The sequence below is a fragment of the Opisthocomus hoazin genome, chromosome 13 (assembly GCF_030867145.1).
Source record: "Opisthocomus hoazin isolate bOpiHoa1 chromosome 13, bOpiHoa1.hap1, whole genome shotgun sequence".
NCBI lineage: Eukaryota > Metazoa > Chordata > Aves > Opisthocomiformes > Opisthocomidae > Opisthocomus > Opisthocomus hoazin.
Window position 1 is genome coordinate 14,303,384 of NC_134426.1, and position 12,896 is coordinate 14,316,279.

The 12,896-nt window shown below is 38.6% G+C and overlaps 1 protein-coding gene across 7 annotated transcripts in view; it reads left to right on the forward strand.

The window, feature by feature from the left end:
* CABIN1 (calcineurin binding protein 1) overlaps nucleotides 1–12,896 on the forward strand; it is a 122,286-nt gene that overhangs the window by 33,018 nt on the left and 76,372 nt on the right. For 4 of the 7 annotated variants that reach the window (XM_075435086.1, XM_075435091.1, XM_075435088.1 and 1 more), the window contains 4 exons: nucleotides 5–266; nucleotides 2,829–3,089; nucleotides 3,756–3,907; nucleotides 4,317–4,495. In XM_075435086.1, coding sequence (XP_075291201.1) covers nucleotides 5–266; nucleotides 2,829–3,089; nucleotides 3,756–3,907; nucleotides 4,317–4,495 — 854 coding nt within the window. The remainder of the gene's footprint in view (nucleotides 1–4; nucleotides 267–2,828; nucleotides 3,090–3,755; nucleotides 3,908–4,316; nucleotides 4,496–12,896) is intronic. The other 3 variants (XM_075435089.1, XM_075435090.1, XM_075435092.1) reach the window with 2 other exon arrangements.

The window sequence follows — 12,896 nt, forward strand, 5'->3', positions numbered from 1 at the left end:
ATAGGTTTGATTCTTGGGCTGGCATGGCTCTGGCTCGAGCCAGTCGTATTCAGGACAAGTTGAACTCTAATGAATTGAAAAGTGATGGCCCAATCTGGAAGCACTCTACTCCCGTCCTGAATTGCTTCAAGCGAGCCCTAGAGATTGACAGCTCTAATCTCTCTTTGTGGATAGAATACGGCACCATTTCCTATGCCCTGCATTCCTTTGCATCCCGACAGCTTAAGCAGTGGAAGTCAGAACTCCCCTCTGAAGTTGTGCAGCAGGTGGGATCTAACTGAGAGCAGTATGAAACTTTAAATATTTTAAATGATCTTTTCTAACTTAGTAACTTTTAAAATTAAATATTTACATGCTCTACACCACATATTAGACTATGTCGTTAGTATTATTGGAAATTCCAATATTCATTCATATAAGCTGCTGATGTCAAGCAGTATTTAAAGGTTTTTTTTCTTTCTTCCTATGTAAAATTAGTTTGAGCCTGATCTTTGAATTATCTTTCAAAGGTGATACAAAATTATCGTAACCTTCTGGAAAGGGGAATTATATTCACCTTACCTTTCTGTAAATGTCATACGATGTTTCTAGGAAAAGGTGAAATGTATACATATTTAAATAGTGAAAAGATCAGGAATTACTCTGATATCTGTGTCCATATGTCATCTCTTGTATCTAAAGACATCCTCCCCCTTTTCTACATTTTTGGGCTATTTACTTAAACAAAAGATCAAAATGAGGAGATTGATAGAATTTTCATAGAAGACGTTATTGTAAATTCATTAGCTCTTTATGCATGACGATGATGAAAAAGTTGGACTTATTATGAAGTTTACTGTTAAGCCAAAATGAGCAATTCTGAATACTCACTGACATTGAAAAGAGTTGCTAGGAGAAATGTTTTTTCTACCTTTTTGGACCAGTAAACTCTGTTTCTGATTTAACTATTCTGACTTAAATATGTAGTCCACAACTGGAAGCAGAATGAAAAAAAGAAGTGTTGCTCCTGAGCATCTGCTGTAATTTGTAAACACTTTTAGTGTTTGAATTATAGAGAACGGTACTGTGAACATCCTTTGTTTCCAGGAGAACATATTTACAGCAAGGTGGTGGGTCTTGCATCTGAGCTGCCTATAAACATTGTATTTCCCATAGACATTTACACAGCATTTGACCCTCTGAGAAGAAAGGCGATGTAAGCATGTATACTAAAGGAGAACAAATGGTTTATTAGATAGTATGTTTGAAATGAGAACTAACAATGGAGTTTGCTTTCTGGGTTATTACATCCAGGAGTACATCCATACTGAGAACATGACTCTCCTATGAGGAAAATACTGAGAAAATGACTCTCCTATGAGGAAAGGCTGGGAGAGTTGGGGCTGTTCAGCCTGCAGAAGAGCAGGCTCCAGGGAGACCTTAGAGCAGCTGCCGGTACCTGAAGGGGCCTACAAAAGAGCTGGAGAGGGACTTTTTGCAAGGGCATGGCGTGACAGGACAAGGGGTAATGGCTTCAAGCTGAAAGAGCGGAGATTTAGATTAGATATAAGAAGGAAATTCTTTACTCTGAGGGTGGTGAGGCCCTGGCAGGGGTTGCCCAGAGAAGCTGTGACTGCCCTATCCCTGGCAGTGTTCAAGGCCAGGTTGGACGGGGCTCTGAGCAACCTGGTCTGGTGGAAGGTGTCCCTGCCCCTGGTGGGGAGGTTGGAACTAGGTGGTCTGTAAGGTCTCTTCCAACCCAAACCATTCTATGGTTCACTGACAATGAATCTATTACGTTTTATGCCTTTCATCTATCAGAAGTTTGGTCTTACTGTCTTGTGGCCTCTTGGCTATGAGAGACTTGCTGAAGAATTCCAGAGATAATGCTGGAGTTATTCCATATTGTCAGATAAAAGGTACAATACAGAGCAGCCATCTTAAGTTGTGGATTAAATCAGAATGTTTATTTAGGACTACTCAAATCTTCCTTTTTTTCAAATGAATATATTAAAACCACATAATTTGCTAAGAAAAGCTCTATTATAATAAAAGATTAACTGGAACAATATAATCTTTCTTCCAGAGATACATATTTTCAGGAGTGCATTTCTCATAAATAAAAACCTTATTAATCTCTTCTCCTTACAAAACATTTAGGAAAGGAAAGGCTGTGTTACAGTTCTTGAAGTGCAACAAGTGATTAGGATATTGTTACAGGCCAGCAATTTATAAGCTTCTTTTTCAAAGAGAAAAATTACACTAGTGCATCTTTTGACCTAGTTTTTTATGTGACTTTATTGGCAGTTAACTTTAATTTATGCTGCTGGTTTTAATTTCTTTGAGCAGAGGGGAGAGTATTCTTTCTGTATTCAGCTCAAAATTAGATGCATTGCAAGCAAGATGAAATACATTTTTTCACAAACGATAGTGGTCGACAGTTGCTCTAGCAGACTTTAGTTGCAGAACAAAACAAATACTTTTTTTTTCTTTGATGAGTTAAGATAATTACAGCTCTGAAAAAGTGGTAAAATTTTTGTAGACATGTATATTGGCTTGTTATTTTTCATATTTGTATTTATATGCATGTTCTTACACTTCTGTCTTATGTTTTGTTCTGGTTATTTGTGTCAGCAGTTACTGGAATGAACAAAAATCTATCCATAAACAGATTTTGTGGGTCATCGGGATGTACTTGATCACTTGGATATGTTCTTTGTCTTTTAGGGTGAAAGTGTTGTAAATTATGTACCTTGTTTATGTACCTTTATATGAAGGAGAGTATTTTTAGAATTTTCCATCCCAGCCACAGTGAATTCATGTATTCCCAACACTTCGTTTGATCACAGATGGAAGAGCGTCGAGACAGTATGTTGGAAACAGCCAAATTGTGTTTTACGTCAGCATCTCGCTGTGAGGGAGATGGCGATGAAGAGGAGTGGCTTATTCACTACATGCTAGGAAAGATTGCAGAGAAGCAGAAACAGCCTCCTGTTGTCTATTTGCTTCATTACAAACAGGCAGGTCATTACTTGCATGAGGAGGCTGCCCGATATCCAAAGAAGATTCACTACCATAATCCACCAGAACTTGCCATGGAAGCGTTGGAGGTAAAAGAAAGTTAAATATGTAGACTTGAAAAACCTTGTTCTCTACAGATAATGGAATACCAGTTACTATTCATTCATATTATTAGGCATATGTACGTGGTGTTCTGCATCTAGGAACATTTACAAGACTAACTTGGAGAATAAAATGGAGCCTGTTATTCAGGCTGGTTTTTCTTTAAAGACAGTTTCTGTATACAGTCTCAGTATTGAACAGACAGGCAGAAATTCCACTTCCGGATTTTGCTGCACACAGTTCATTAGTCAGTTTTTATCAAAATCAAAAGCGGGTAGGTTTCACAAGCATTTGACCTATGAAAGCGTAAGTTCATGCATGAATTGGAACAGTAGTCATAAAACCTTTAGTTTCACTGTGTTGTCTGGTAAAAATAGTGGATCTAGAACATACCGCGTGGTGACTTGCTTCCAAGGAGACCAGGTCTGCTTTCATTGTTGTATTCTATAGGCTGCAGTTATAAAATTTTTACAGTGTTCAGATCTTGTAATTTACAAGCAAGTTTCAAAGGTAGGAAAAGTCCTGTTCAGGTGAGTTTAGGTAACAGATGACTGTCTTTACTAACTCCTGCAGTCTCTACAGAGAAGACTATCTGTAACAGGTTGCGGAGCTATGAATTTTCTACTGACCAAATGGACTGCGGTGTTTTCTAGGTATACTTTCGACTTCATGCTTCTATTTTGAAACTTGTGGGGAAACCAGACTCTGGAGTGGATGCAGAGATACTAGTTAGTTTCATGAAAGAAGCTTCTGAGGGACCATTTGCCAGGGGTGAGGAGAAGAACACCCCAAAAGTTGCAGAAAAGTGAGTACTAATTTCCGGCAGTATGCTCTGAGAGCATACTTACAGACTACTGTATAATAAACTATTAAAATGAAGCTGAATGTAATATAAACAAAACAAAGTGATTAGAATTAATCCAAATATTTGCAGTTTTAAGGTATCGTGAGCAGTAAGATTATATGCTACTCTGAGATCTTTTAAAGGTTAAGAGACTTTAGTCCTCAGGATTTGATGCATTAACTACAAAATAAAGAATGTTTTACTGTTGACAAGGGAAGGAATATAACCTGTACTAAAAATCCATCATTTAGAATTTGTTAGTAAGATTTGATTACTGTATTGGAAATGTTGTAAGAACATGTAGTGTCCTTTTGTTTTTGTGTATGTCCCTAGTATGCTAACACTTTATCTTTTTTCTTGCCTCTTGAAGGGAAAAAGCTTGCATGATTGATGAAGACTCTCACTCTTCAGCCGGAACAGTGCCGGGCCCTGGGACTTCCCTCCCCTCATCCTCCGGTCCAGGTCTGACATCCCCACCTTACACAGCCACTCCAGTTGACCACGATTACGTCAAATGTAAAAAACCCCGTCAGCAGGCAACGCCGGACGGTACAGTCCCTGTTCTCAATACTGGCAGCACAGGGAGGTGCTCTAATCATGGGGGGTTTGACCAGGAATGATCAAACTGCTCATTTCAAGGAGGGTGATGGGTCTGTGGTAACACGGGCAATATTGAAGCTCATTACCTTTATAAATTCAGTGCTTTAAATAAAATCAATGTGCAGTCAGAGCTTTAAATTAAAAAAATCAAAGTTGTCACCTGCCACCATTGGCACCTGTCACTTAGTCTAAACGGGAATGTTGATAGGAGGAGTTATGTAGCTGACTGAATTTTCAGTGATTTTATATTTTTTTCCCCTCTCCAGAGCTAAATGTCTGTCTGAGTATGTTAGCAAAGATGTGGGTTCAGTCTTTAGAAGACTGGACACTGTTTCAGTGCCTGTGTGAAATGACCAGGTGAAAATTTGACCTGTGGCTGAAACAAGGCAAATTGTTAAAAAGGCAAAACAAAACAGTATTATCTTTTTTTGAAGGAGGCAGGTGGCAACTATTTTGAATATATTGTGTATCAGCACGAAGTGATTTGCATGACAGTCCAGTAGACTTCATCTTTTAATTTTTCTTTATCATTTACAATGACTGGTTAGCAACTTACCTCTATAAAGTGATATAATAAATAATTGGCTTATAAATGCAGAAGGTAGGGTGGTATCACAGTGTTATTGAAGATTTTGCAATACACATAATAGTATAAATGAAGTTACTATTTGAGTAACTGATATTATTATTTGTCTAGGAATTTTATTCTGATTCTAATCTTCTGGCCATTTGTTTATCCATCTGGATCTATGAGTATCAGCACTCAACAAGCAGTAAAATATCTGCAATGTATAGCTTAGTGTTGCTAGAATGTGGCAGGCCCCACAGAAATGCTCTGCTTGATACAAATTTATTTCTGGAGGGTGGGCTGCTTCCTATTGTTATTTTCTGAAGAACAGTAATTTGTAAATAACTTCATTGACATAGTTTTGAAACAAATATTCATATGCCTGGGAACTCTGCAAGGTGAATTTATTCCTTTTCCCCAACAAATAGTTCTTGGTGAAACCAACAGAAGATCCCTCATCTAAATTGAATACGGAAATGTTCATTTTATTCATGCTTACGTTTCAGTCAGGAGTAATTCATTGGACTGCTTTGACATCACATGTAGTGTGTTAGTGTGAATGGGTTATGTAATGATCAGCCTGTTGATGTCTTTTCACACAGCAAACATAGAAGGGAGCAAATATTTAAATATTTCTTAAATAACATTCCCTGTGAGAAGCAGTTCTGCCTAAGACTACATCTGCTTAGGTCCTGAAGACTATTGAATTGTTGTCAGGAGATGCGTAAGTTAGACAAATATTCCAGTGTGTGCTGTTAGTACATCCACTCAAAGTAAGATATTATGGACTGTGGGATGCTGGCTGCTTAGCAAAGCCTGAAGGTGCAAGCTAAGGAACATCTACCTCTGCCAGAGCTGAAGCAGCAGTTCTTGTGTCTGATGGCTTAGCCTAACTAGGACTAAGCTTTGCTGCTGTCAGAGCAATTCAAAATGTCAGCTGCTGAAAGAAGTGGAGTTAAGGTGATCTTTAGGAAGGCTGTATGTAACCATGAAAATTAGACTTGCAAAGTACTGTGTCATTCATGATGTTTTGTAAGTTGCTGGCACAACTAAACACTGGATACAGCCTACTGAAGAGCCCCAGGAAACTGAAATATTTGCCTTGGGGCTGTTACAGATAGAAGGAGAGCGAACAGGCTAAGCAATGCTCAGGAGTCTTCCACTTTTATATTATTACATATACTATACGCCTCTGCATGCATTTGCATTTTACTTGTATTAAAATATATACTTTTGAAGTAAAATGCTCTTGACATCTTACATGTAATCACATCACTGAAGAAAACTGGTGCCTTCATTTCCATTGTACCATTCCTAAAAATAGCAAGAAAATATCCATCATTTGACTACTTGTTAGATTTATTTTGTTTTACCATTCTGACAGCAAACAAAACTGTCTATATTGTTCACAGAACAAATAATTTGGCATAACTTTAGCCTATTTATTCTTTCTAAGGCTGACAGTGCTCTTATTTACTCTTACTCTTGCATCGATTCTTTTGATCATATATGATATAAACAAAATACAGAGTCTTAACTACAAAGTTCTCTTCATATGTTAGTACAAGCAAACATGCTAGTTGGAATCCCTGTCATTGCTGACCTGTAAGACCTCTTTTGACCATTTTTGTTTTCTGTGCTTCAAGAAAACATGACCTGTGAGGAAGAAAGAATTGGAATGGTTTGTCTAGCGAGAAGATGAAGGGGAGACATGATAGCAGTGTAACCTAAATAGTGTCAAAGGCTGTACAGAGAGTTAGAAGCAAAAAAACAAGATCTCTGTGTCCATGGGAGACAGAACAGATGATATTAGACGTAAATTGCTTTTTGAACCTGAACGTTAGAAAATAGTGTTAGAGTAGAACTAGGAAATACTGTTTAGCAAAAAAAAAAAAAAGTGAAACATTAGAATATGTTCCTGGGGATAGTATAACGCTGCAATGCTTCAGCACTGGAATTAAAAAGTGGCGATACAGCCATCTGCCAGGAATGATGGACATGTAATTTATCCTGATGGAAAAAGGAATGGACTAGGTGAACTCTTGTGGTTCCTTCTGAGCCCTATTTTTTCTCCTAATTTTATGCTGTTTGTAAGGATTTTGGTTTGGGTTGGTGTTTTTTTTTTTTTTAAACAAGACATCCAATAATGTGCCTTCTAGTGCAGCAAATTATCTTATTACAAGCAGGAGAGAACTACTGTACAGCCAGACATCTTTTCTTGAAAATATTGGGACTCGGATCTTCAAGCATTCATCTGTAGATAGGTAAAGTTGTGTGGGCAGACTTATTACAGATACATTATGTTTAAATGTGTCATCATAGTTCTGTAGCTCTCCAGCACATTTTGCAGGTGGAAAAAGAAGATCAGGATATGCAAAAATTGCAGTTGAAGTTGGGCGTATTGAAAAGCTTTATATACAGTGAATGCTGGTGATACTAGTTTTACGTCATATATTTAATGGAAATTGGAGAAAGCAACCAGTAAATACAGCTTGTAAACTAAGTAAACTTCTTTTTCCTCATGACGGCTCCTAGCACGTATCTCCTTCAAGGAGACAGAAGTATTGCTGAGTGGCAGCTGTTATTTGCTGGCTGACTAGCTGCTGTCATGAGTGTAAAATAGGCAGCTTCCTTTCTCTTTTCTTGTCCTTCCATTCAGCAACATCTTTTCCTTCCTTCCTTCTGTTAATCCTGTCTTTCCTGTCATCACCCATGCCTGTTGCTGTTCTGTAACCCTCCAGAATGAAAACTTGCATTTGATAGTAGAAGCCTGAGGTTTAGACTCTGTATTTTCCAAGAGCACAGTAGGAAACAAGAAAAAACAGGAACTCAGCAGGGACCAAGACTATGATTGCCTGGGATGCCGCCATATTCACACAGCTAAATGGCCAGTGTTAGACACCAAAACAGACATGCGCAGTGTCCTCCTTTGTACAAGCTGGATGTATGTAGTCAGTAAAGACCAATCGCAGTACAGATTCAAGCACTTTAAATTTACCTAAATTTTGTGCTAAGCATTAAAATTAGTTCAGAAAGCAGTAAAAATACTAAAAATAAATAAATCTGAGTGCAAAATCTGTTTCCCAGCAGGTGGACTGGGAGATTGTTGTGAGGTCTTTTTTGCTGTAATGTGCCTTTGTTGTGTTGATATTCAATTCCATATTATTGTGGTGGTATGCAGATGATGTATTCAGTATCCATTGCTATTGCAGCGTTAAAATGTCATATTGTTTAAGTCTTCATCTGTGTCATGTAGTTTGTTGTATGTAGTTAGACGTAATTGTCCTTTTTTTGTGTTTGTCTTTGCCTGATTGCTTTTGCAACCAATATTGCCCGTGCTGCCTCTAACCTTTACACAAATCTCTGTTCCCCAGGCATTCTGTTCCTGCTTTTACCTGTCACGGCTTGCTTTTAATAATTGGCAAATCCTGCATGATAAACTCACTGGGAAAGGCTACTTGCTTCATGCTGTGGGAGAAGTCTCGCGTCTTAGTTGGTTCGTGTGTAATTCTGCAAATGTTATGAAGATGCACAGTTTTTTTGTAAACGGGGGTTCTCAACATCCTGATGAGACAAAGGTGGTCTCTGAGAAACTTTATGCACCAGGTTGTCACTCAGGCCAAACAAAATAAGCTACTAAGATGGAGTGGATATTTCTGTGCTTAAAAAGAACATCCACATTGCGTTTCGGAACATTGAAATCTTACCCTTCAAAATTCTCTCCAGCAGTTTCAAAAGAAATGTTTCAGTCTGCAGTACATATCCTTTTCTGGCACACAGTACTGAATGTTCATGGGGACTGCATACTGGACTATATGAATAATGAAGCAGATCCATTTTTTTTCAGTATGCTTCACTTTTACCTTTCCCCTATTTAACCTCTCTCTGGTTAGTAAAAGTATCACACTGACATTTAGTGTGAGATGGAACATTGATGAGCTACTCTGTTGCTCTGCACTTGAGAAGAAGAACAGCAATATCGAACTGGAAGTTACTGAAACACATTCGGTGTTCAGTGCAGCCAGACAAAACACAGACTTTCATCTTTGACTCATAAGACAACTCCCTTTAAACATTCAGAGGACTTGGTGTCCTCAAGGAATTAATCTGCTCCTATGCAAATCTCTGCAATTCTTTTGTTTTTAATAATGTGCAAGTGCCTTTTGATGCAGAGCTGAGTGTTGTCTTCTGTTATGGGTGGAATCTGTTTCAAGAGGGAGAATTGTGTGATACATCATGTTTCTGATTACAGGCCAATAAAGAAAAATGCTCACACATACAAGCAAAGAGAGAAAGGGGAGATATGGTGCCAGGCAGGTGGAACAAAGAGCAGGAGTCTATACATCCACAGCATGTGAACAACCCACCTTTATTGCATGAGACAAGTTTTGGGTTTTTTTTAATAATATATAGTTAGTAATTCATAAGCTCTTAACTCTGCAGCAGGATTTTTCTTTATTGTAACTTGAGTTAGCATATGTATATAGCTCTTTAAAAAAGCTTTCTGTGCCACTCATTTCTGATTTTTGACTTGTAGCTGATTGTTTATCACATTTCAGGTACCTTCTTGTAATAACTGGGCATACATTTTCCTTTAGATATTTAAGACAGAAAAAGATATTCGGAAAAAGTGAGTTACACCTTGTTGGCTTTCTGAGCGTGTTACCGACCCCCACATATAGATAGTCCAGAGATCTTCTCCCTCCTCCTTTTAATTTCCAATAAGTTTTGAAGGATGAAGGGCAGACGACACAATTACTGAGCTGCATAGCAATTATTTGACAAAGGCAGAATACCTCATTCGTATTGGCACCATGAAGCTGTACTTCAGCTCCCCTGAGAATAAATTACGTAAGCTTGTACCATGAGCAGATGTTACCTGGTCAGCATACTTAGCAGTAAGAGCTGTGTCATTAGGATTGTATGTCTGCTAGTTCAGGTCACTTACACTTCAACACATCACCGTCTCGTCTCTTCCCTCCTGCAGCCCTGTGAGCGGACATGGTTTAGGTAACAAGGCTTGTGGCATATGGTCCACAGGGCTTATGGTGCATACGGGAGAATGCTAGCACAGGGTAATAGCTAGTGAAGTATTGAGCTTTCTTTTTCCTGTTGCATTTTAAAATTAAATAGTCATTTAGATTCCCCAAAGTTTAATGCAAATTGTTACTGTTAGTTGGTAGTCATGTAGGTGTTGTGCCTGAATGCTAACGGAGCAGTGACAAGGACATGTTAATGGCTTTTTCTGGTATGGAGGAATAGTGTGGAACAGGGATTTTGAAGTCAACCCAATAAACCTATTTCATTCAGGATAAGATTAATCTTAAAATGCTTTTAAGCACAGAATTAAGTCAAATGGATGACAGATATTTTTCTAATATCTAAGACAGATGTGTTTCAGTAATGACAGTTATTTAATTATCCAAGTGACTGACAGGATCTGACTGTGATACAATAACGGTCTTGGCAGTACATATGAATATACAAGTTCTTTCTTCCCAGTGATATCTTTCCAATAATAAAGTTTTTTACTAATATCTTGGAAAGTTAACACGATTCTTCCTTTTGACCTTTTCCCATCTTCTGTCCAGAGCTGCTCTTTTTCACATGTTGACAGAGGAGGTGATATAGTCTGACACAGAAATCCCTGAAATGTCAAAAGTTGAGTACACTATGAGGAATGAGTTCAAAAGAAAACAAAAAAATTGCTCCTAAGTGCCGTTTTGGTAATCTTTAGAAATAAAAATGAAATGCTTAGCTTAACTTTACATCAAATAGAGCTTTCAGCTCATCAGGTTGTTTGAAATCTTCCTAAAACTTAGGAGTAATACAATAAAGTAATGAAACAAAATATAATAATACCGAAGAGAGAATCTGATACCAGGACATATTTTTAATCAGAATTTTGTTGCAGTTAATTATGCACAATTCAGTAGACCTTCTTCCCTATTCTCTTCATTTTGACTACAGATTATAATTTTGTGACGCTAATACCGAGTTGTATTTTGATGGGCAAGTGCAGGGTCCTGCACCTGGGGAGGAACAACCCCATGCACCAGTACAGGCTCGGGGTAGACCTGCTGGAGAGCAGTGCTGCGGAGAGGGACCTGGGTGTCCTGGTGGACAAGTTGACCATGAGCCAGCAGTGTGCCATGGGTGCCAAGAAGGCCAGTGGGATCCTGGGGTGCATCAAGAGGAGTGTGGCCAGCAGGGCAAGGGAGGTTCCCCTTCCCCTCTGCTCTGCCCTAGTGAGGCTCCATCTGGAGTACTGTGTCCAGTTCTGGGCTTCCCCGTTCAAGAAAGATGAGGAGCTATTGGAGAGTGTCCAGCGGAGGGCTACGAGGATGATGAGGGGACTGGAGCATCTCTGCTACAAGGAGAGGCTGAGGGAGCTGGGCTTGTTCAGCCTGGAGAAGAGAAGGCTGCAAGGGGACCTTAGAAATGTTTATAAATATCTGCAGGGTGGGTGTCAGGAGGATGGGGCCAAACTCTTTTCAGTGGTGCCCAGCAACAGGACAAGGGGCAATGGGCACAAACTGAAGCAGAGGAAGTTCCGTCTGAACATGAGGAAGAACTTCTTTCCTCTGAGGGTGACGGAGCCCTGGAACAGGCTGCCCAGGGAGGCTGTGGAGTCTCCTTCTCTGGAGATATTCAAGACCCGCCTGGACAATGTCCTGTGCAGCCTGCTGTAGGTGACCCTGCTTTGGCAAGGGGGTTGGACTGGGTGACCCACAGAGGTCCCTTCCAGCCCCGAACATTCTGTGATTCTGTGAAATAATAGGAAACTTTACAGGAAGGGACCTCAAAAGAATATTTAGTCCTTGATTTATCATTTGCTTATAACTGAGGGATCACTTCAGGTTTTTGGAAAAGCTTGCCTTATTGCTATTGCCAAATGAGGAAACTAAGAAAATACCTCAGGTAAACAAAATATTAAACCCAGTATTTTTTTAAATCTTAAATTACACTGAGTTGCATTAGATTGTCTTTAATTAAAGCAGAAATTATTAAAAAGCGCTGATGTTCTCCTTGGATTTGCATCTTTCAAAAGGTCAGGTATCAATAGCAACTGGGAATTTGGAATTTCATGTGTCACAGACTGCAGTGGTCCAGTGTGTATGTGTACAGGATATATTTGTGAGGCTAGAAGAGCATAGTATTTTCTAATATATAGATATTTTTTTAAAAAAGCGGAGTTAGGATGTGACTTGGTGCAGTTGCTGCGAGTTCTGCATTACATACTGCAACATTTAGGTATTGACAGATCTTTTTTATTATATTAGGTTACATCTTGGGTAACATAACAAATGGTAGCTATTTGTCCACCTGTCCTTGAAAACCTCCAGCGATTCTACAGGGTTTTTCTGTGCAATTTTTTCACTGTATGTAACAGTGAACCTAGAGATTAGGGGGGGAAAAAAAAAAGGCAATTTTCTTGCTGCAGTTAAAACCTATTGCCTGTTTCTCTGTACTTAGTGAGTATGAAGAGCAATTATTGTATTTTTATTTTGGTTAATTGTATGTATTTGGAAATTCTCCCTCATCTTTTTGAAATTAAATAAGTCCAGTTTTCCAAATATTTTTCTTATATGCCATCTCATTAATCTCTCATCATTTTTTTTCTCCTTTCCTCTGAATTCATTCCAGTTATTCAGTGTATTTTTTAAAATGTGTGTCCAAATACAGACACCATAATTAAGCTTAATTTTCATTAGTGCTCAGTAGAACAGGAAGACTTTAATGTATTTTTTTCTCTGAAGTTACTGATTATACGTTCAAGTA